Below are 24,928 nucleotides of genomic sequence, written 5' to 3'. Positions count from 1 at the left end.
CAGAAGGCAGTGTGCCACAGAAAGTGCCCTGGACGTTGCCAGATGCCACTGAGAAAATTAATACTCTCAGTATTCCAGCATTTTGTGAAACGTCACCCATTCCTTCTCTCCCGAGATGCTGCCTGACCTGCTGAGTTACTCCAGCATTTTGTGAATAAATACCTTCGATTTGTACCAGCATCTGCAGTTATTTTCTTATAATACTCTCAGTGAGTTATTTCGGGCAGGGTATGGGGATGGTCATAAGATCATTAGGAATAGGAGTAGAATTCGGCCATTCGGCCCATCAAGTCAACTCTGCCATTCAATCGTAGCTGATCTATCGCTCCCTCCTAACCCCATTCTCCTGCCTTCTCCCCATAACCTCTGACACCTGTACCAATCAGGAATCTATCTATCTCTGCCTTAAAAATATCCACTGACTTGGCCTCCGCAGCCTTCTGTGGCAAATAATTCCACAGATTCACCACCCTCTGACTAAAGACGGTGATTCTGACCTGCGTAAAATCAAACTTAGTCAGGGAGTGCCTGTACATGGCAGTCGAGTTCACCTGCTTGCTTTCACTTTGATCAACCAAGCCATGGCCCTCTGCATGTGAGCTGCTGATCCAGCTCAGACAGCTGGATGTCTTTGTTCAGGGTACGGCCACAATATAGATTCCCTCCCCCTCAATCAATTAAAATAAAAATCACAGAGGAATGTATGAGTCATCCTTACATCTGAACAAATAAACAGTCAATTGGAAAACTGCTTTCTTTTCTTTGGTAGGAGAATGTGAAGATTAGAAGTTATTGTAATATACTGAACAGTTTTTACAATGGAGGTCCTGCCATTTTATTAACAGATTTTACCGCAACAGATAGACAGTGGGAAGTGGAGCAATAGGGCATAACAATTCCATTTACCTTTCACTTTAAATTCTTAAGGGCAAATTTCACATAACAACCTCTGAAATAGACGGATCATCTATCAGGATTGGCTCTGGCAATGCACAGTTAAATTACTGGACTAGCTGCCAAAGTTCTGGACCATTGATCCAGAAATACAAGTTTGAATCCCACATAGGTTGTGGAGGGATTTAAATTCAAGTAATTGTATTAACAGGAAGTTTTACAAAACTAGTCACAGCCAAGCATAAAATGACTGTCAAAACCAAGTTGTTCAACAATGCGCTTCAGGAAAGGCAATTAGCCATCTTTACCCTGCCTGACCTGCGTGCAACTCCAGATCCACTGACACCATTTACTTTGAACTGTCCTCTTTGTTCAGGGCAATTAGGAATGAACAAAAAATATCAGTTTAATTTCGTTTAGTTTAGAGATCCAGTTCTGGACTCCCCCATCATTGGGAACATGTTTCCTGCCTCTAACGTGTCCAACCCCTTAATAATCTTATACGTTTCGATAAGATCTCCTCCCATCCTTCTAAATTCCAGTGTATACAAGCCTAGTCGCTCCAGTCTTTTAACATATGATAGTCCCGCCATTCCGGGAATTAACCTAGTAAACCTACGCTGCATGCCCTCAATAGCAAGAATCAGGGGGAGAACGTACAAACTCCATAACCACAGCACCCATAATCAGGATTGAACCTGGGTCTCTGGCGCTGTAAGGCAGCAACTCTACTGCTGCGCCACCGTCCCATCCTAATGCTGCCCATAATAAAAAGCAAATTGGATGCGCGGCCCTCTGGTTTTATGTCTGCTTAAATTAAAATGGGTGAATAATTATTGGTAAGGGTTGCATGTCTGAATGTGTGTTTATGAACCCAATGACAATCCACATGGATTGAGTGGCCAATTGCTGTTCTTAATCTGTACGTTCATACGCGTACGAACTTCTTGTATATATATTTATTTCTCCACCTGAACCTGGAAACTTCCAATTCCCATTGATTATAGAGAGCTGAATGTGCCTCCTCTTGTTCTGCTTTGGCTTGGATTCTCTCAATGGAAATTACTTTAACTTGGATCGGAATTTAATGGAGATCCATTAAGGTTGAATTTCATCCTGTGCTAAAAAAACGGATAAATCCAATGCTGAAATTGAAATTAAAATTGGGCGCTTTTAGTACCTGGCAGTTGATCTGCACTATTGCTGATGTGGCGAGTTACTAACTTGAAAATTAGCATTTTTGTCTCTCACTGTTATCAGGCTTCCAGAACTCAGCTCCTTTACATTAAGGAATACCATAGGCAGAGACCCATGCATCTGTCGTTAGCACTTCCACATTCTGTAACACCACTCCAAGTGACATAGTCATAGAGTCATACAGAATGGAAACCGGCCCTTCTGCCCAACTCGTCCATGCTGTCCAAGATGCCCCACATAACCTTGCCTGCGTTTGGCCCATGTCCTCCGAAACCATTGCAGTCCCATGTACCTGTCCGGGTGTCTTTTAAATGCTGTTATTGGACCTGCTTCAACTACTTCCTCTGGCAGCTCGTTCCATGTACCCACCACCTTCTGAGGGAAATAGTTGCCCATCAGATTCCTATTAGATCTTTCCTCTCTCAACTTAAACCCGTGCCTTCTAGTTCTTGATTCCCCTACTTTTGGAAAAAGACTGTGCATTTACCCTATCTAATCCCCTCATGATCTGAGACACCTCTATAAGATCACCCCTCGTCCTCCTGCGCTCCAAGGAATAAAGTCTTAGCTTGCCCAATCTCTCCCTATAGCTCAGGCCCTTGAATCCTGGAAACATCCTCGTAAATCGTCTCTGCACTCTTTCCAGCTTACAACACAAACATCATTAGGGCTAGAAATGGGCTACCTTTCTGTCCTTATTACCAAAGCATGTAAGGGAGTTTCAAATAGCTTGCCTTTTGCATCAGAAATATCTCATAATATTGGATTCATAGATTAGGATTGTTTTTTTCACACATCTTAATCTATTGGTTTTACTTCAGTAGCACATTAAAATTCCCAATTGTCCATTAAAAATACCTCATGAACACCTGGTTCCTTGAATTTTAATAAACAAACATGATACCCTGGAGAAAACTCTACATTAAAATTCTACTCGTAATTTAAAAACATGCCTCCTGATGGTTGTGGTTGGCATAGATCTTGAAGTTGAAAAGTTGTGGTAATTTGAGGATCGCAGCATATGTCAGTAGAAACCAAACTTAAAGAACTGAGTGTCCTATACAGTTGGACCCTGTTGTATCAGACACTGCTGGTCAGTTGACAATGGGTGCCTTCAATTCATCTGCCTTGTCTGAGATCCAGGACTTGCAGCAATACCATAGGAATACACAGAGACTGAAAGGTGTTGAGGATGGGATTTTTCTGCTTATGGGAAAAAAAGGGATAGATTCACTCGTGAAGCTAAAGAACTCTTTCTCTTTCACTCAGAGCAGGTGTAGTGAGGAAATTATTACATGGGATATGTCAAGAAGATTGAAAATAAACAGTCAGTCATTCACCCTGAATGAGGAACATCTGAAAATGTTCACCAAGGTCATTAAGATCCGAGAGAGAGCAGAGAACAAAGTAGCAGAAGGCGATATTCTTTCTGGTAGTAGGGTCAGGGTTACAAGATACATTGATGAATATGCTGCCAATGTGAATTAGTGCTGAGGTGTCATATGGTAAACTTTGAAGGGACATTTCAATCCAATGTCATTGGAAGCTGTTGAGAGAATCCAAGTGCATCAGGTTAAAATGGTGGACCTAATAGTCAAAGAAGGTGGCAGGATGGTGACCAGCAGGGAGTTTGGGAGAGAGAAAATGAAGGACATGGTTCTGAGAGCAAGCAAGGGGCAGGTCCACAGAATTGGAATAGAGGTGAGGTCGTTTTTAAATACAGACACTCCCCAACTTATGTAAGGTTTACTTCCTGTGGACTCTTCAGTAAGTCAGATGTTACATAAATCAGAAACTGAAGTGCTATTCCACAAGCATAAATTTACTATTTAATATGGAGACCACGTGGAAGCTCCGACGCGGAGATCACGTGGGAGCATCTACAAGAAACAGCTGACTGGCCTGCGGAACAAGACGCATGCGCAGTAGTGCACTGCAACCGAGAAAGTCAACTCAGAAATAAAGCAGTGGGAAAGAATTGCTTATGCACGTGTGAGTTTGTGTGAGTCGCCTATTACGTAAATCAGGGTGTGCCTGTAATCTGATTTACGGAATTATCTGTGTGTTGGTGGGAAACCAGCCATAAGACATTGGCAAAAGATGAGAGGCTATGAGTCACAAGAATGGAAAAGGTCGGACGCGTTGCCATGGGAGGGCCGCAGATTCAATGTCCATTCAAGGTGGTATTAGTGCAGCCATGAGATTGGGTGTAATTCACACAGGTGAAAGTTTGTCAAGATGCTACTGTTACTGTTGGCATAGAAAACAAGAAGGCGAGTATTTGGGATTGACCTATTGAAGTGTTGCACAATAGTACAATAGAAGGTTCTCGTCCTGAAGCGTCACCCATTCCTTCTCTCCAGAGATGCTGCCTGTCCCGCTGAGTTACTCCAGCATTTTGTGTCTACCTTCGAGGTGCTGCACACATGGACTCAAGGATGAACAGATGGAAATGGGAACTTCAACTGTATTTATTGCATAACCGAAGAGAGTGAATAAAGTCCTACATGTATGTCGACCATGTTGATTGAAGAAAGAAATGAAAATATAGAAATTATGGTGAGCCATTCATTAACTTTGGAATGTTTCCATCACCTTCTACTGAGAAGACTGACCATTCTCCAGGTCATCCAGGAATTGGACCACAGGGGAGACACAAGGAACTGCAGATGCTGGAATTGTGAGTAAAACACAAAATACTGGAGTAACTCAATGGGTCAGGCAGCATCTCTGAAGGTCATGGATAGGTGATGTTTCGGGTCAGGACACTTAAGAACACTGAAAAAGTCTGGTCTACCCCAACAGCTGCTGACGACCTTCTACCGCTACACCATAGAGAGCATCCTAACGCATGGCATCCCTGTGTGGTACCTCAGCTGCACGGAGGCAGAAAGGAAAGCTCTACAGCGGGTAGTCCATAGAGCTCAGAGGGCCATCGGAACACAGCTACCAGACTTGGAGGGCATCTACAACACACGATGCCTCAGAAAAGCCACCAGCATCCACAAAGACTCTTCACACCCCTGCAACAGTCTGTTCGAACTCCTTCCATCGGGCAGACGATACAAGGCCTTCTACGCCCGCACCTCCAGACTCAGGAACAGCTTCATCCCTAGGGCCATAGCTGCTATGAACCGGTCCTGCTGAGCCGGATGGCCACAACGCATAGATCAACTTGCACTTTACCCTGTCCAAAACTGTTACAACTGTTTCGTTTCGTTGAGTTGCTGTTGTCTAAATTACCTAAATTATTGCATCGTATGGGAGGCGCATTCCCAATCTCGTTGTACCCCTGGGTACAATGACAATAAAGATATATTGTATTGTATTGTATTGTATTCTTCAGAATGAAGAATTTATTCCAGCACTTTGTGGACCACTAGTTGTCTAGCAGGGATAGTTGGGCACAGATGCCTATCATAATTATGGGCACTGAGTGAGTACCTGGGAATGGACTGAATTGATTCACATCGACTGAGGGATTGTGTTTTTGATGAGATTATTGCTTGGCCAGTGAGGCACATTCAGCCCAAGATGCACAAGATGTGCTCGAACAGAATGCTGGTCAGGTGGGTTCATAAATTCATAAGACATAGGAGTAGAATGAGGCCATTTGGTCCATCAAGTCGACTCTGCCATTCAATCATGGCTGATCTATCTTTCCCTCTCAACCTCATTTTCCTGCCTTTTTCCTGTAACCTTTGACACCCTCACCAATCAAGAACCTGCCAATCTCCTCTTTAAAAAGACCCAAAGACGGCCCCCACAGCTCTCTGTGGCAATTAATTCCACAGATTCATCACCCCATGGCTAAAGAAATTCCACCTTTAGAAAGGTAGGTCCTTTTATTTTGAGGCTGTGCCCTCTGGTCTGAGACTCTCCCAGTAATGTTTGATAGAAAATCTCCAGATAATATATACTTGTAGACAAGAGGTACTGAAGGCAGTCAAGTGAGCTGGTTACACAATACATTGAATTAATGGCTACAATCAAACTACCTGAGAAAGAAATGGGAGATTGAAAATTTGCAAAATAACATCACAAATGGAAGACGTATTTTAGAAACTACATGTAACATTGTTGACAACTTAATATCCTTAGAAAAAAATTACCTTTCGCTCCATGACATGTTTATGCAACTAAATCAACTTATTGGCTGGTTCTGGAAAATTCCCAAAGATACAAAGCTGGAGCTAAACAGCAGAGAAGATTTCAAATAACAGTTTTCAATAATGAGGAGTGGTACAAAAGCAAGACAATGCCTCAGTGTGGGACGTTAACATGACACTGCCCGAGAGGAAGTTTCAACACCCTAATAACCAGGGATAAAATGATGAAGCTTGCAGGCGAGAGGGCTATGCAGGAAATGGTTGCAGTACATTAACTGCTAAGAATCTTTCACACAAGTTAGTTAGTGAGTTAGTTTAGAGATACAGTGCAGAAACAGGCCCTTCAGCCCACTGAGTCCGCACCAACCAGCGATCCCTGCATATTACACTATCCTACACACACCAGGGACAATGTTTACATCTACCAAGCCAGGTTACCCACATACCTGCACGTCTTTGGAGTGTGGGAGGAAACCAAAGATCTCGGAGAAAACCGACGCAGGTCACGGGAGAACGTAAAACTCCGTACAGACAGCGTCCGTATTGCTGCAAGTGCTGTAAGAACTGTAAGGCAGCAACTCTACTGCTGCGACACCGTGCCACCCAGTTGTCGCTGCTTCCTACAAGGCAACCTTCAAGGATTGCCATGGATATCAGAATTCCTTTCTTCTGAACCTCAGGATGTCATATTCATTGGGTATGGGAGTAAAATGGCTGCAGCATCGGCATTGGATCGTAGAGCCGTGGTTTAAAATGGGTTTGAATTTGAGTTTAGTTTAATGTCACATGTGCTGAGATACAGTGAAAAGCTTTTGTTGCCTGTTAACTAACCAGTCAGTGGAAAGGCAATACATGATTGCAATCCACAATGTACAGATACATGATAAAGGGAATAATGTGAATAACGTTTAGTGCAAGATAAAGTCCAGCAGAGTCTGATCAATGATAGTCCGAGGGTCTCCAATGAGGTAGATGGCAACTCAACACCAGTGTTGTAGGGTTAATTTTTCAGCTGCTGGAGCTGTCACTGGTGCCGGAGCGGCTACTGTAAAATACCCCCCTAGTTAAAATTCCCCGCTGTTTATTTTGGCTTTTGTTTTACAGAGGTGCCGGGGCGGCTCTCCGGTGAGCCCCGGCAGCACTGCACCCCTGCTCGGGACTGCTCTCTCGTCAGTGGGAGGATGGTTCAGTTGCCTGATAACAGCTGGAAAGAAACTGTCCCTGAATCTGGAGGTGTGCGTTTTCACACTTTTATACCTTTTGCCCGATGGGAGAGGGGAGAAGAGGGAGTGGCCAGGGTGCGACTCGTCCTTGATTATGCTGCTGGCCTTGCCGAGGCAGCGTGAGGTGCTGAAATCATCAGCAAAACACAAAGTGCTGGAGGAACTTAATGGGTCAGGTTGCACCTGTGGGGGGAATGGACAGTCTGCCCAGTCCCCCACAGATGCTGCCTGACCCCACTGCGTCCCTCCAGCAGTTTGCGTTTTGTATAGAAGGGGAGGACTGGTCCATGGATACCCACGCTGTGGGCAGTACATTCAAAATAGTTGACACAAACATAACAACCCCATTTGAAGATACCTGTTGCACCTGAGGTGGCACAGTAGAGTCAAAGAGTCCTACAGCACAGAAAGAGGCCCTTCGGCCCATCGTGTCCGCGCCGCCCGTTACCAAACACAGTCTAATTTTAATCCCATTTTCCCGCATTTGGACCGTAGCCCTGAATGTTGTAGCATTTCAAGTGCCCATCCAAATGCCTCTTAAACGTTGTGAGTGTTCCCGCCTCCACCACCACCCCAGGCAGTGAGTTCCAGACTCCAACCACCCTCTGGGTGAAAAAGTTCTTTCTCACATCCCCCCGAAACCTCCCTCCCCTTACCCTGTATCTATGTCCCCTCGTTGTTGAACCTTCCACCAGTGGAAGAAGTTCCCTGCCATCTACCTTATCTATGCCCCTCATGATCTTGTACACCTCGATCATGTCCCCTCTCAGCCTTCTCTGCTCCAGGGAAAACAACCCCAGTCTGCTCAGTCTCTCCTCATAGCCGAGGCCCTTCATCCCTGGCAGCATCCTGGTGAATCTCCTCTGCACCCTCTCCAAAGCTATCACATCCTTTCTATAATGTGGTGACCAGAACTGTACACAATACTCCAGCTGCGGCCTCACCAGTGTTCTGTACAATTCCATCATTACCCCCCTACTTTTATATTCGATGCCCCGGCTAATGAAGGCCAGTAACCCATATGCCTTTTTGACCACCCTGTCCACCTGTCCTGCAGCCTTCAAGGACTTGTGTACCTGTACTCCAAGGTCCCTCTGTACCCCTGTCTTCCCTAGGGTCCTTCCATTTATGGTGTACTCCCTCTCCAAGTTATTTCTGCCAAAGTGCATCACCTCGCACTTTTCAGGATTAAATTCCATCTGCCACTGCTCTGCCCATCTGACCTTCTCATCTATACCTTCCTGCAGCTTGCAGATCCCTTCCTCGCTATTCACCACCCCCCCTAACTTTGTGTCATCTGCAAACTTGCTGATCATGCCCTGTACGTTGACATCCAGATCATTAATGTAGATTACAAACAGTAAGGGACCCAACACCGATCCCTGCGGCACCCCACTGGACACCGGCCTCCAGTCACAGGAGCAACCTTCTACCATCACCCCCTGCCTTCTGTCACTAAGCCAGTTTTTTATCCATTTTGCCAAGGTAATACAATGAAGGAAGGGCGTGCACTGGAGCAGTGGAAATGGGAAGAGTTTGAATTGAATTGAATACTTTATTGTCACATGTGACAAGTCGCAGTGAAATTCTTCGCTTGTATACCCAAGGTATGCAATAGTCGCAAAGTATAGGGCGCTGACAAAATCACATAGCATCCCGCGCCAGGTCCACCTTCGTTCTCCACCCCCCGCGGCAGTTCCCCCACGCCGGGTATTTATTCACAAAATGCTGGAGTAACTCAGCGGGTCAGGCAGCATCTCAGGAGAGAAGGAATGGGTGACATTTCGGGTCGAGACCCTTCTTCAGACATCTCGACCTGAAACGTCACCCATTCCTTCTCTCCTGAGATGCTGCCTGACCTGCTGAGTTACTTCAGCATTTTGTGAATAAATACTTTCAATTTGTACCAGAATCTGCAGTTATTTTCTTACACCCCCACGCCGGGTCCTCCATTGTTGCATGGGAGTGGTCCAAAACCAAGCAGAACCACATAAATGGGAACAGCATGGTGGACTCAAGACTGAGATAGGAGGTGAAAGAAATTAATGGCAAAGGCTTATTCAAATTTATGACCAGTACCAAATAACGTGACGTCTCTACCTGAAACGTCACCCATTCCTTTTCTCCAGAGATGCTGCCTGTCCTGCTGAGTTACTCCAGCATTTTGTGACTATCTTTGATTTAAACCAGCAGTTCTTTCCTACACCAAATAACCTTCGTCTGTTTAAAAAGAACATGGACTGTGAATGTCATCAGGCAGATTACCTGTGACATATGGCTAATTAGCGAAGTTCAGGAAATTTCAGATTGAGGGTACCTGGTCCACAAAAGTTGTGACAAGTTAAATTAACTCGCAACATTTTCATTTACAATCTGGAAAATCAAGCCTTTGGCAGCTGTTGTTCCTCCCTGTGCACTACAACCCCAGAAGCAGCATTCGTGGTGGCAAAGGTCAAGATACACGTCTCAGTAGGAAAAGCCAGACATTGTTTTAGCTTGCGTTTTAGAGATACAGCATGGAAACAGGCCCTTCGGCCTACCAAGTCCGTGCCGACCAATGATCACCCCTACACCAGCTCTATATAATCCCAGTTTTGCATCCTTCATACTGGGGACAATTTACTATTGTCCTGCCCTCCTGTCTTTGAGCTTTCTTTCTCTATTTATTGGGGACAATTTATTATTGTCCTGCCCTCCTGTCTTTGAGCTTTCTTGCTCTATTTATTGGGACGATTTACCAAAGCCAATTAACCTACAAACCTGCACGTCTTTGGAATGTGGGAGGAAACCGGAGCACCCGGACAAAACCAATGCGGTCACAGGAAGAATGTACGAACTCCATACAGACAGCACCCGTGGTTATGATCGAACCTGGGTTACTGGTACTGTAAGGCAGCAACTCTACTGCTGCACCAAGGTGCCGGCCATTGGTTCCTTGCAAATGCAAAAAAGGGAAAGAAGGAAAAGGCAAGAACATGAGGGGAATAGATGGGCTGAATGCACAGAGTGTTGTATCCAGGGTGGGGGATTAAAAGCCAGAGGACATAGGTTAAAGGTGAGATGGACAAGTTTTAATAGGAACCTGAGGGGTAACTTTCACTAGAAGGTGCTAGATATGTGAAACGAGCTACCAAAGGTAGTTGAAGCAAGCACGATAATAGCATTTAAAAGACACCTGGACAGATGCACGGACAGAAAATGTTTAGAGGAATGTGGGCCAAATGTGGGCAAATGGGACTAGCTTCGAAGGGGCATTTTGGTTGGCATGGATGAGTTGAGCCGAGCGGTCTGTTTCTGTGCTGCATGACACTATGACTCTAAGAACTGAGTGAAGAAGATGAAAAAGATAAGTAAAATACAAACAGTTACCATTGACATTAGCATGCCGAATATCTGTTCTATTTATTGATTGGAGTTACTAGAGTTTAGTGTTCAGGTTTATGCAAATTGCATACATCATTTAGATTTCATTAAGAAGATGGCGAACCACAGCAAGTACAATCAATGTTATGAAGGCAATTATGTTAATGTCACATTTAAACAACAGGATGCCAGATCCAATGTCTGCAAGACCTGCGTGAAGAAGTAATTACTGAAATCACTAAACTCCAATGAGATACTTCGGAGTTGTTAGGCACGTTCTGAAGCAGAGTTTTGTGGTCACGAGGCATAAGAGACTGAGTGAATTTAAAATTGGTCAAATTCATAATGGTAACTGTAAATAATTAATTCATTGTATTGTTACATAAACGTAAGCAGATAACTGATAAAATCATTTCTGGATTTAATTTAAGGAAAAAGGAACCCGTGTAATCTATATAACTCTAAGAGTGCCATTATGATCTGTGTATCATGTGGCAAGACCTTGAAACTTTGGTGCAGCAGGCACTGTGTTGAAGTGGAGACTCGAGGAACTGCAGATACTGGATTCTTGTGCAAAACACAAAGTGCTGGAGTAACTCAGCGGGTCAGGTAACATCTGTGGAGGGCGGGTATAGGTGATGTTTTGGGTCGGTACCTTTCTCCAGTTGCATTTCCAGTCTGAAGAACAGTCCCGACCTAACACGTCGCCTAACCAGTCCTAACAGATACTGCCTGACTCGCTAAGTTACTACAGCACTTTGTGTTTTACTTTGTTAAAGTGTGGTGAGCTGTTACAAATGTTACTCTGCTTACTGTGCATGGAGGTAAATTAAGTGGTGCACAAGAAACTAAGGCTTGATGCAGAGTCTTGACCCGAAATGTCGACTCTTTGCAGTCCATCCGCAGATGCTGCCAGGCCCATTAAATTCCTCCACAAGTTTGTTTTTTTGCTCAGAAATTAGCTAGGTTTAGAGGGCACCATTGTGACAAATAATTGTCCTGATACATTTACCATCATGGATAAATAACTGGCACAGTCATCCAGAAGTAACTCTGTGGGTCAGGCAGCATCTCTGGAGAAAAGGAATAGATGATGTTTTAGGTCGAAATCCTTCTTCGGACTGGACAACTCTCTGAAGAAGGGTCTGGCCCCGAAAAGTCAACTATTCCTTTTCTCCAGAGATGCTGCCTGACCACTGGGTTACTCCAGCATTTTGTGTCTATCTTTGGTGTAAACTGCATCTGCGGTTCCTTCCTACACGGTAATCAAAACACCTGGTGTGAAAATCCAGAGAATGGACTTCAAATGTCCCTTCTGTAGCTGAAGCATTTCAATTTAGTTCATTAATTATGGTCGGGAAAAGCAACAATGAAAATATCAATGGTTCACCATGAAGTGGCTGTCTCGCCAACAGCCTGTCTGGCCTTTCTTCTTTTTGTTACTTTTAGTATGTGTTAAAAAGTATGTTTTAGTGTTCCTTGGTTTATTTTATGTGGGGGGGGGGGGGGTGGGGGGAGGGGTTGGGGGAGACTTTTTTTCAATTTCTTACCTCACTGGAGATGCGATTTTTTTCCGTATCGTATCTCCGTCCCCTCTGCGGCCTAACATCGTGGAGTTGGTGGCCTTTGCTGGAGTCCGAACCGCCACTCCAAGCCGAGGGAGCCTGCGGGACTTTAACATCGCGGAGCTTGCGATCCCTTTGCCTGGGATCGAAGCTCCAACCTCGGGGCCTGTGGGCCTTAACATCGTGAAGCCTGCGGTCTCGGAAACCACCTCGACGTGGGAGTTTCATTCACCCCGACAGGCGACTGTGGATGGTTTGACTGCCCCGACCACGGGAGAACAAGAGGAAGAAGACTGAACTTTATTGCCTTCCATCACAGTGAGGAATGTGGAATCCACTGTGGTGGATGTTTATGTTAACTTTGATGTGGCTGTGTGTCTTGTTGCTTTTCACTTAGTATGGCTGTATGGTAACTCAAATTTCACTGTACCTTAATTGGTACATGTGACAATAAACTGACCTTGAAATCTTGGCCTTGAAACCTTGCCCTGTAAAGAAGGGTTGGTGGTGTGCTGAGATCTTGGAGGTAGTCCAGTTGCAACTATCACAATTGAAACCAAGAATGAAAATGTAACGAGTCAAAGTATCGCCAACCTTAATGTTCAAAGTTGGTCACATGGACAACACGTGAACAGGACAGTCGAGTTTTAGACGAGTAAGTTTATGTGAGCTGCAAAGTGGAATGCTGACTAGGATGTCTTGCAATGGTGGTATTTAGAGGTGACAAATGCAGGCACAAGGATCTCATGAACAAATCGGCTGAGGCAGGTACATACACAAACATGTAAAAATGGGCTACCTTGGTGAAAGATAGGATTTATTAAGTTCATACAGGGTTATACAATTGTCACATGTACTGGGTGTAGTAAGATTCTTTGTTTCCATACAGTACAGTGGGCATGAATCGCCACATAAAGGGTGCGGACAAAGTTACAAAACTATTCAATATAGTCCCTCTTCCTTCTCTCCCCCCCCCCCCCCCCCATTGGTGAACTTCATCATAGTAAGTGTAAATAATGAATCAATTGTAATGCTACATAAGCTATAATCTTGAACTCTAATCTAGTGATTATCATAGATATTTAATAATGAATGAAAATTTACATCACCAACTGAATTTGTTTTACTTTAGAAACAAGGAACTGCAGATGCTGACTTACATAAGAAGACACCGAGTGCTGGAGTAGGTCGGCAGGTCAGGCAGCGTCTCCGGAGAACATGAATAAGTGATGTTTTGGGTCGGGATCCTTCTTGAGACTGATTGTGGGTGGGGGGAGGGGGAGCAGCTCTAACTGCTTCATCACTGTGCTGCCTTTTACTGATCTGTGGATGATTGGCCCTCTATAAAACACAAACCGCTAAAACAAAAGAATTCCATCTCACTCATCTTCTACCATGCTGGTAGACATTTGACTAAGTGTAATTAATTGCTATTGCGACAGGATTGGACAAGACAAATGGAAAATGTCACCGGAAGTCACCAGAGGTGGCGGTGCTACCCTGCAGCTGCGGCTCGCCGGCAGCCTGTTTGTTTTTCTTCTTTCTTTGTCTATTTGTTAGCATTAGATGTATGTAATGGCCTACCTTTAGCTGTGTATATGTGGGGGGTGGGGGAAACCTTTAAAAAAAATCTCTTCCTCAACGGAGATGCGTCCTTTTCCGTGTCATATCTCCGTTCGCGCTACGGCCTAACATCGTGGAGTTGGCAGCCTCCAGCTGGGATCGACCTTGAAGGCTCTGGTCGCAGGGCCTGGACTTACCATCTCCAAGATGGCCGACCTTCGGAGGCTGTGGTGGCGCTGTGATTGTGGCTATGACTCTACCTTCGGAGGCTCGGCCGCGGGCTCTGTGGACCGCAACTTCGGGAGCTCGCAGGTCTCTGGCTGGTGACCGGCTTTCGGGAGCTCCAGCCGTAGCAGCTTTGACCGCCCCGAATCGCAAGGCTCAATTGATCCGTTCGCAGGACTTTATCGCCCTGCACGGCTCGGCCGCAGGACCTTCCATCGACCGGCGGAGGCCCAGGATCTCCATCGCCCCACGCGGCTCGGCCGCGGGACCTTCCATCGCCCGGCGGAGGCTCAGGACTTTTATCGCCCTGCGCGGCTCAGCCACGGGATTTTCCATTGCCTGGCGGAGGCACGGGATCTCCATCGCCCCGCGCGGCTCGGCCGCGGGACCTTCCATTGCCCGGCGGGGGCTTCTAAAATCGGGAGCCACGATTGCCTCGAAGCAGCAGTCTGACTGACCACGGGAGAAAATACAAACGAGGAGATAAGACTTTTCTGTGCCTTCCATCACAGTGAGGGGGAGCCTGGAGGAGTCATTATGATGCTTGTCTATGTTAAAGTTATGTAATTGTATGTCTCGTGCTCTTTACTGTCATGACTGCATAGTAACGACATTTCATTCAAATTTATTTTTGAATGACATTAAAGGTAATCCAAACCCCAATGATGGAATACTTTGTCCGAGCATGAGGTGAGGTGGGCTCTGACGCGTGTGAACACGAGGAAAGCTGGAGGCCCAGATGGTATATCTGGGCGAGTACTAAAGTCTTGTGCTACTCAGCTTGCTCCAGTGCTCACCACAATATTCAACCTCTCCTTGGCAAAGTCCGTGGTCCCTGCATGCTTCAAAAGATCCATCATTGTACCGGTGCCAAAGAATGCCTCTCCAGCGTGTTTAAATGACTACCGACCGGTGGCCCTCACCTCGGTTGTCATGAAATGCTTGGAGAGGCTAGTCAAGAAGCACATCTGCGCCCTCCTTCCTCGCAACATGGACCCACTACAGTTCGCATACCGTCCGAACAGGTCCACGGATGATGCGGTCTCCCAGGTTCTACACACCGCTCTCTCTCATCTGGACAGCCAGGGGGGCTATGTGAGGATGCTGTTCATTGACTTTAGTTCAGCATTCAACACAATAGTCCCCAGCAGACTGGTTGAGAAGCTGCTGGAACTGGGGCTTAGCACCCCTCTGTGTGCCTGGGTCCTGGACTTTCTCACTGCCAGGCCCCAAGTGGTCAGGATGGGGGAACACACATCTAGCTCCCTCACCCTGAACATAGGATCCCCCCAGGGCTGCGTCCTTAGCCCCCTACTGTACTCCCTGTACACACATGACTGTAGGGCCAGGTTCAGCTCAAACTCCATCATCAAGTTTGCTGATGACACTGTGGTGGTGGGCCGGATCTCCAACAACGATGAGAAGGCCTACCGGGAGGAGGTGGCTGATCTGGCACTCTGGTGTCAGGACAATAGCCTCCTCTTGAATGTCACTAAAACAAAGGAGCTGATTGTGGACTTCAGAAGGGCTAAACATCCAAGGACGTACACGCCACTGGAGATAAATGGGTCTATTGTGGATAGGGTGAGCAATTTCAAATACTTGGGAGTCCGCATCTCAGAGGATCTGACGTGGGCAACGCACATTGCCGCACTGGTGGGTAAGGCTAAGCAGCGCCTTTACCACCTTAGACAACTGAGGAAATTCAGAGTGTCGCTGAGGATCCTCCATTGCTTCTACTCTGGGGCTGTAGAGAGCATCCTGTCCGGCAACATTACAGTCTGGTTTGGGAACAGCTCTGCCCAGGACAGGATGGCCCTGCAGAGAATAGTGCGTTCGGCAGAACGCACCATGGGAACTACACTCGTCCCCCTGCAGGACCTATACATCAGGAGGTGCAGATCCAGAGCAAGCAAGATCATGAGGGACCCCTGCCACCCCAGTAACGGACTGTTCCAGATGCTACGGTCAGGCAAACGCCTCCGCTGTCACGCTGTGAAAACGGAGAGGATGAGACGGAGCTTCTTCCCACAGGCCATCAGGACTGTCAACTTTGATAACCCCAGAGACTAAATTTTTGTCGACACTTTTTGTGCTATGTTTAGTAACTTATTAACTTTATTTATATGCTGTAACTGTAATTATTTTTGTGCACAACCCGCAGGCATTGCCACTTTCATTTTACTGCACATCGAGTATGTGTATGTGACAAATAAATTTGACTTGACTTGACTTGACTTGACTTGATCTTAATTTTGGCGAATACTGGTTCATAAGTATTAGAAGCAGAATTAAGCCATTCGGCCCTTCAAGTCTACTCTGACATTCAATCATGGCTGAGCTATCTTTCTCACTCAACCCCATTCTCCTGCCTTCTCTTGATAACTCCTGACACCCGTACTAATCTGTCAATCTGCGCCTTAAAAATACCCACCAACCTCTTGGTAGAAATCTACTCTATTGATTAAGTATACACTCTCCAGTGTCATTTTCATGGATTTTAAACATCCTTCAAGTGTTGTTGTGTATCCACATCCTTTAAATTATAATTGAAGTAATACCTTTTGGTAAAATATATATAATCTTTGCCCTTGCCTCAGATTATATTGATTATTGATTTCATTACAAAAGTCCAGCATCCCTGATAAGCAGATTCATCTTAATATAGAAACAAAGAACTGCAGACGCTGGTTTACAAAAAAAGACACAAAGTGCTGGAGTGACTCAGCGGGTCAGGCAGCATCCCTGGAGAACATGGGTAGGTGACATTTTGGATTGAGACCCTTCTTCAGACAGTCTCATCAGTCACTCCAGCACTTTGTGTCTTTTCCTCTTAATGTATATTTGTAGATATTTTTCTTGCAGGTGGAGGGAAGAAGGATCTATAAGGATATGCTGACACAGAAATCCAACAGTAAAATCAATGTAACTATCCAGGCAAAATCTGCACCCCAAACACCCTGTTGAAGAATTAGACTTCCAATTCAGACTTTAGAGATACAGCATGGAACAGGCCGTCCTCTGCCCCCACTCCGAGACTGCACCGACCACCGATCACCCCGTACACTAACACTATCCAACACACTAGGGACAATTTACAATTTTACCGGAGCCAATTAACCTACAAACCTGTACGTCTTTCGAGTGTGGGAGGAGACTGGAGCACCCCGAGAAAACACATGTAGTCGCAGGGAGAACGTACAAACTCCGTACAGACAGCATCCATAGTCAGGATCGAACCCAGAGCCCCGGGCACTGTAAGGTAGAACTCTACCACTGCTGTCCCATTAGATGCTAGAATTCCTGCAATTTGCTCGACAGAACTAGAGAAAGCAGAATTATTTTGCAAAAAGACTAACATTTGCCTCAGGAAATAGTCCCGATTACAAATTGCTTACGTAATGAGTTTAATAAGCAGATTCCTTACCTCTCTGAGGTCCCAAGTTAGGTCTACGACATTGTGCCCCGGTGCTGGTTGCCAAGAGGACAAGGTAGTTGTTAGCCATGAGGACGTGGATGAGGTTATGTTCGGAACCATAGACGTTGAGGCCGGCTCAGGTTGCCATGGCAACGTGGACTCTGCCCACAGAGGGGCAGGAGTGCTTTGTGGAGGCTGGTCACAGTTTTCACCTTGATAGCCTTCTTCACAAATACAAGAATAGCCATCGATGTGGCTGCTGCAGTTGCCATAGTGACAGGGATTGCTTGCACACTCATCTGTTCGATCCTGAAAGCAAAAAGAGCACACGATTACTTGTATTTATTTCCCCTGTTGTAATTGAATTGTTTTTCCAACTCAAGAATGTATCTCAAGCCCTAAAATAAAACTTGTATATGTATTAACTTTTCTTCGACAATCAAAATCCATCGTGTGATATGCATGAACATTCCCTGTGGAAAATGTCAGCAAATGTCGCATTTCCAGGAACTTCAGAATCACCGGCATGCAGCATTGGGATAATTCAGCCTTTAGTTTTCCATCTCATCCTGAGCTGAATGCCTCCCATTGACAACACAGCTTGTAAGGCAGAGTCATCACAAAAGGGGTTCTGAGTCATTGCTCTGCATGAGGCAAGGCTTCAGCATGTCAAAACACAGATCCATCATCCCATTCAATGCTGGGATAAGAATTACTCAGTTGAGGTGTTAATGATAGTGCTGAGACTATATCCGCCGCTGAGACATCAGTCATGCAGTGGGCCACGAGATGATTTCTACCGAAGAACAAGGTTAAATAAGATATTATTACACCACCATTCAATGTGTTGAAACATTGAATGAAAACAAAAACAACATTCATGTTTCAGCAATAAAATGAGTGGAGTTCCATCTAAGACTGCATTTTCATGCACTGGGGAGCACTGATATCACCATGACACAGAGATCTCCCAGCCATGCCTATCACAACTAGCTGCCCCACTGTGCAGTCCGACAATATGTCCGGAGCAGTGGCAGGATTCTGGGTGGCCCTGAAGGCTCTACACCCTGTGATTGCCATCCAGAGGAAACTCTAATGAAACGAATCTCATGTAATGAATTATATGCCCTGATGACCAAATGCTTAGTGCGTCATGCTGGACAATGAAAAGTTATCTCCTTCAAAGTGACCTTCATGAACTCTGGTCTTTTAGTTTTATTCTACTTCATTCACTTGGAATACACGATGGCACCTTCTGACTTCACCACCCAAATACACCCAGCCACGACTGCCCATCAGTTATCTGTCCTGTAGTTGTGCATGGTATCATGAAAGTGAAAGTAGAAACATGCATTTTCCGTCCTGGTTCACTTCTTGTCATTCTTCCTGCTTTGCAGTCCACCTTTCACAGTTTGGACTGTCCTTTCTGCCAACCAATTTGAGGGCAGTGAAGAGAAACTGCAAATACAAAACTTGGTTCTATTCTTGCTGAGGAATTCAGCAAATTCAGAACGAGTGAAATGTTTGCACTGTCTCTTACAAGTAGCTCTGCAAGGCCATGTGTACTGATGACTATTCTGTATTGAGATGTGCAAGTATTTGTGGGAGTTTCTTTTATCCACTTTAAATATGCATCTTCTACAACATTTTACAATCTACATCTTTACCACAAATGAATTACTCATGTAGACACTAGGAACTGCAGATGCTGATTTACAAGAAAAAAAGACGCAAAGTGTTGGAGCAACTCAGCAGATCAGGCAACATCTCTGGAGAGCATGGATAGGTGATGTTTTGGGTTGGAACCCTTCAGACTCTCTGAAGAGAGTTCTGACCTGAAACATCTCTTAACCAAATTCTTAAGTATCCTTGATCATGGGTTCTCATGTATCCTTGAGCTTGTTATTGTGAAGCAAAGCCCCCTAGTTTTAGATTTCTCCACGATGGAAAGCATCGTCCTTGTGTCCATCCCTCAAGCTTCTTCAGAATGTTACATGTTTCAATAAAATTACCTTCTGTCTGCTAAGTTGCAATGGGTACAGCCCAACCTGCTCAGTGATTCCACACGTGAACCAATTCATCCCAGGAATCAAATGGTGAGCTTCTCCGCACTGTCTCCAAAATAATTGTCCCTTCCTTGGATAGACACAAAATGCTGGAGTAACTCAGGGGGTCAGGTAGCATCTCTGGAGAAAACCAATAGGTGACATGTCCCCACCCTTTTTCAGACTCAGAGGCAGGAAAACTAGAGGTATTGAAAAGATTCAGAATAAATCAGAGCCAGCACTGATGACCAAGGAAAGGTGGAGCCCACAATGGTCCATTGTTGGCTGATAACGAAGGGATATATGGATGCCGACAGTGAAGCAAGCAGGACGACTGGTGTGGGGGAGGAATGGAGAGAGAGGGAATGCAAGGGTTACTTGAAATTAGCTAAATCAATATTCATACCACTGGGTTGTAAACTGCCCAAGCAAAATACGAGGTGCTGTTCGTCCAATTTGCGTGTGGCCTCACTTTGACAGTAAGGTGATAAAAACTGTAGGCACTAATCCAAATCCAGCTTTGCCAGAGCCCTGTACTGCTTTTGCAGGTGTTCCCTACTTTTACACTCTATCCCCTATGGAATTATGGTCTTTTGCTTTCCTAATTACTTTAATCACGTATGTGTGTGTAACTTTGCTGAAATTTCAAGCATGACACCCAGATCCTTGCGAATAGCAGTATTGCTAGGTCTCTCTCCATTTAAACAACATTCCACTCAATATTTAATTTCTATCCTTGCTATCCAAGAAGAAAGCCTCACATATCCCCACATTGTACATCTGTACAAATTGTTGCCCGCCCACATCAACTTTTGTAGTCCTACTAACAATTTGCTTTCCTAATTACCTTTGTATTGTCAGCAAATTCAGCTTCAGTGCCTGCATCTCAGGAGCTCCAGCAAAAATCCTGTGCCATTAATGAGAATTTACCAACTTGAAAATGATTAATTGATCTTAACTCTGTTTTCTCTTCGTCAGCTAATCTTCCATCCATATTAATATATACCCCCAGTGCAATGTGTTGCTACACCTTGTGTAATAATAACCTTTTATCTGTCACTTTTTCAAATGCCTTTTGGGAAATCAAAAATAAACTACAGGTTAACCTTAATGCACCTTGTTAATTACACCCTTAAAGAGCTCAAATAAATCTGTCAAATACAACCTCCCTTTCCTAAAACAATGTTGACTATGCTCCATTATACTATAATTTTGTTAAAGTTCTTCCACTGCTTCCATAATCATGGCTTATAGCTTTTCTCAGTGACAGATATTAAGCCAGTTTCTGGCTTTCTGTCTTGCCCCATTCTTCGAAAGGGGCATTTGCAGTTTTTAATCAATATAGATAAAATATAAATTTAAAAAAATTAAATGAATAATTTAGTAATTATTAATTAGAGTAAGACCAATATGGATAGAAAATTGCCCATGTCCGCTGAGACAGTCTAAAACCTTAAGCACCTGGTCCCTTCATTCTCACATTTAGATACGATAGTGTCATTTAAGAGGCATTTGGATTGGCACATGGATACGTAGGAAATGGAGGGATATGGGTTATGCACAGGTAGGTAAGAGATGGCATCACGTTCAGAACAGACATTGTGGGCCGAAGGGCCATTTCCTGCGCTGCACTGTTCTATATCCTGTTCATTTTCAGCCCCCCAGTTTGGACGACTCTCTGTGTCACAATGCTGTGATCTCTTCACTCAAGCTCTTTACGGCTTCTCTTGTTCGCAGACTGCACGAATCTTGTACTGTTTGGATAAATTCAAGAACTAAAAGCTCCTCCACTACTGACTTGCTTGCAATCACATTCTCAACCCTGTCCATTGATCAAGATATGTGGAATTTAACCTAAGAAATAGGACAGAGTGTATTGTCAACCATCATCCTTCCATTTTCCCAGGGTGGACTTGTCCAACACTAGAGGGCATAAGGTGAGAAGGGGAAAGTTTAAAGGAGAATTGCAGGGCAATTTCTTTTTTACACAGAGTACTGAGGGCCTGGAACGCATTGCCAGAGATGGTGGGTGAAGGCAGATACAACAGTAGCGTTTAAGCTCTTAGATGGGCACATGGAAGTTCAGGGAATAGAGGGATATGGATCATGTACTGGCAGATGAGATCAGGTTAACTTGAAATCATGTTCACACAAACATTGTGGGTTGAAGGGCCCATTCCTGTGCTGTACTGTACTGTTCCAAGTCGCAGGGCTGGTGATGTGTTATGGCTCTAGTATGTAGATGATGACGGAGACAATTGTGATCCTTAGCCACCATAACTCAACAAATGTAGCACAAGGATGAGTGGGAACCTGAGCTTCCAACACTGCAATGCCCCAGGAAGGATGATAGTTGACAATACACTCTGTCCTATTTCTTAGGTTAAATTCCACATATCTTGATCAATGGACAGGGTCGAGAGTGTGATTGCAAGCAAGTCAGTAGTGGAGGAGCTTTTAGTTCTTGAATTTATCCAAACAGTACAAGATTCGTGCAGTCTGTGCGAACAAGAGAAGCCGTAAAGAGCTTGATTGAAGAGATCACAGCATTGTGATACAGAGAGTCATCTAAACTGGGGGGCTGAAAAAGAACATAGGATATAGAACAGTGCAGCACAAGAAATGGCCCTTCGGCCCACAATGACTGTGCTGAACGTGATGCCATCTCTTACCTACCTGTGCATAACCCATATCCCTCCATTTCCTACGTATCCATGAACCAATCCAAATGCCTCTTAAATGCCACTATCGTATCTAAATGTGAGAATGAAGGGAGCAGGTATTTAAGGTTTTAGACACTGTCTCAGCAGACCATGCTGAGCCATGCTGAGACTATTAGCTCTGAAGACCATGTTGCCCAGCTGTTGCTAGAGTTAAGACCATATCCTTGAGAATGGAGTGGAAATAGAATTGGAGAATGGAGAGCAAATGGAGGGGAAGGATGTCACCCTCACAGCCCCACATGATAACATAGGCAAGACCAAGAAAGTCAGAGAAAAAGCAGCCAGGTGAGTAGGAAGGAACTACAGATGCTGGTTTAAACCAAAGATTGATACAAAATGCTGGAGTAACTCAACGGGACAGGCAGCATCTCTGGAGAGAAGGAATGGGTGACGTTTCAGATTGAGACCCTTCTTCAGACTGAACGTCACGGCGAAGGGAAATGAGAGATATAGACGATGATGTAGAGAGATAGAACAATGATTGAAAGATATGCAAAAAAGTAACAATGAGCAGCTAGGGTCCAAATTAGAAAGTAGAATGGCCAAGGCAAGTAAATAAGTCGCGAGCACATTATTAGGTCAACAAGATCAGGGCTTTGTGTACATGCTTTGGAGTTTAGTAAGGGAAAAGTGGGTTTTGATTCCTGAACCATTAGCTGAATGCTCCAGGGGGGGTGGGTTTCACTTAAATCGGGTTGGGACCTATTTCCTGTGAATCGGATGATGTGGGCTAAAGAACAGACTGAAATTAATAGTTGTGAGAAGGATTTTTAGGAGGGGAAATTTAGAAAATTAAAGAGAAAATACTACATAAAAGTGCAGATTTATGAAATAGATGATGATACTTGCAAGTATGACAAATTAGTTGCATAGATAGAGAAATAAATGTACATAATCTAATGGCCAAAGTAGAGATGAAGTTAGAAAGTGTTTCAGGAATGGGACCTAAATATTGCTGGCAACTTTCTGTAAAGGGAAATGACATGGGACAACTCTGCTACCAATGATGAAAAGAGTACAGTTGTGAGAAATTACCTTTGGTGAGAAGGCCAATTTGTAGAATCAGTTTGAGTGGAGGTAAGAAATAATAAGGGACAGAAGTCCTGGTGAGAGGTGTCTGAAGGTCCCCTTTTGATACAGGGCAAATCAACAAATCAGCTTGTAAAAACAGTGCTGCAAAATTGTGGGTGATTTTAATCTTTGGTCAGATTGACAAAACAAATTTGCAACGGTAGACTTGAAGATGAGTTCAGAGAGTTCATAACATGATTGATTCAACTGTCAGTTTGGCATCCTAAATCAAGAGGACCAATTCTCTAAGGCTGTAACGCCGGTTTATTATCCAAGGCATGCAGACGTTGCATGATACGTAGAATCATCAAAAAGTACAGCACAGAAATGGGCCCTTTTGGCCCATCTCATCCATACTGGCCAGGATGCCTATCTACACTAATCCTATTTGTCAGCATTAGGCCTGCAATCCTCTATCCCCTTCCCGTCCAAGTTCCCATCCAAATGTCTTTCAAATGTTGTCAGCTTCTGCTTTTGCTCTGCAGCTAGTTCCAAATAGTCAGGTGTGACATATGTACCCTTCAGGTGGCCTTTAAAATTCTCCCCTTTCACCATAAACCTGTGCTCAATCGCTCTAGTATCCCCTGCAATGGGAAAAAGGTTATGATGACCCAACCTCTATCTGCCCCCATAACTTTATAAACCTCAGTAGAGGCGACTATTCACAAAATGCTGAATAACTCAGCAGGTCAGGCAGCATCTCAGGAGAGAAGGAATGGGTGACGTTTCGGGTCGAGACCCTTCTTCAGACTGATGTCAGGGGGGCGGGACAAAGGAAGGATATAGGTGGAGACAGGAAGATAGAGGGAGATCTGGGAAGGAGGAGGGGAAGAGAGAGACAGAGGGACTATCTAAAGTTGGAGAAGTCGATGTTCATACCACTGGGCTGCAAGCTGCCCAGGCGAAATATGAGGTGCTGTTCCTCCAATTTCCGGTGGAGGACAGTAGAGACGACTGTCAACCAGCTACATTCCACTGAGATAAACCCAGACTATCCAATCTCCCCTAACTACAGCCTTCCATTCCAGGAAAACATCCTGGTGAACCCCCTGGGCACGCACTCTATTGCTACCGTCGTTATTCCTGTACTGCAACAACCAGTGTTATACACGTGCACTGATCTAAAGACTTGGCTTAGAGCATGCATGCATAAAGACGCAAAATGCTGGAGTACCTCAGCTAGTCAGGCAGCAGCCCTGAGGAAACTTCGCCTATCCATGTTCTCCAGGGATGCTGCCTGACCCGCTGAGTTACTCCAGCACTTTGTCGTTTTTTGTAAACCAGCATCTGCTGTTCCTTGAGTCTGCATCGCGCATAAATAGTTTGACTTGCAGCATACATAAATAGTTTGCAGGTTCTGGAAGATGGTGGGTTATTCAGGGATAGGCTCCAGCCGGAGGTTAGATTCCTCCCAACCAGAAGATGTTCGTGTGGGTGGTATCCCCTCTTGTATCAGATACCAGATCACATTGGCAGAACTGCCTGCTTTATCTGTAAAAATTGCATGCAATGTTGATGTTTCGCTGCACAAA

The 24,928-nt window shown here is 44.8% G+C and overlaps 1 protein-coding gene across 2 annotated transcripts in view; it reads right to left on the bottom strand.

Annotated features, from left to right (window-relative positions):
- The window catches only part of dner (delta/notch-like EGF repeat containing), a 220,659-nt gene that overhangs the window by 129,007 nt on the left and 66,724 nt on the right, over positions 1 to 24,928 (bottom strand). Inside the window, exons 1-2 of one of the 2 annotated variants that reach the window (XM_078410396.1) lie at positions 17,984 to 18,100; positions 17,567 to 17,866 (exon numbers count right to left, since the gene is read on the bottom strand). In XM_078410396.1, the coding sequence (XP_078266522.1) occupies positions 17,567 to 17,866; positions 17,984 to 18,085 (402 nt within the window). In that variant the 5' untranslated portion in view covers positions 18,086 to 18,100. Of the gene's footprint in view, positions 1 to 17,566; positions 17,867 to 17,983; positions 18,101 to 24,928 lie in introns of those variants that run through there. The other variant, XM_078410395.1, reaches the window with a different exon arrangement.

The sequence above is a fragment of the Rhinoraja longicauda genome, chromosome 13 (assembly GCF_053455715.1).
Source record: "Rhinoraja longicauda isolate Sanriku21f chromosome 13, sRhiLon1.1, whole genome shotgun sequence".
In the NCBI taxonomy this organism is placed as follows: domain Eukaryota; kingdom Metazoa; phylum Chordata; class Chondrichthyes; order Rajiformes; family Arhynchobatidae; genus Rhinoraja; species Rhinoraja longicauda.
Note: the sequence above shows the minus strand (reverse complement) of the source record. Positions and strands in the feature narration are given on the sequence as shown.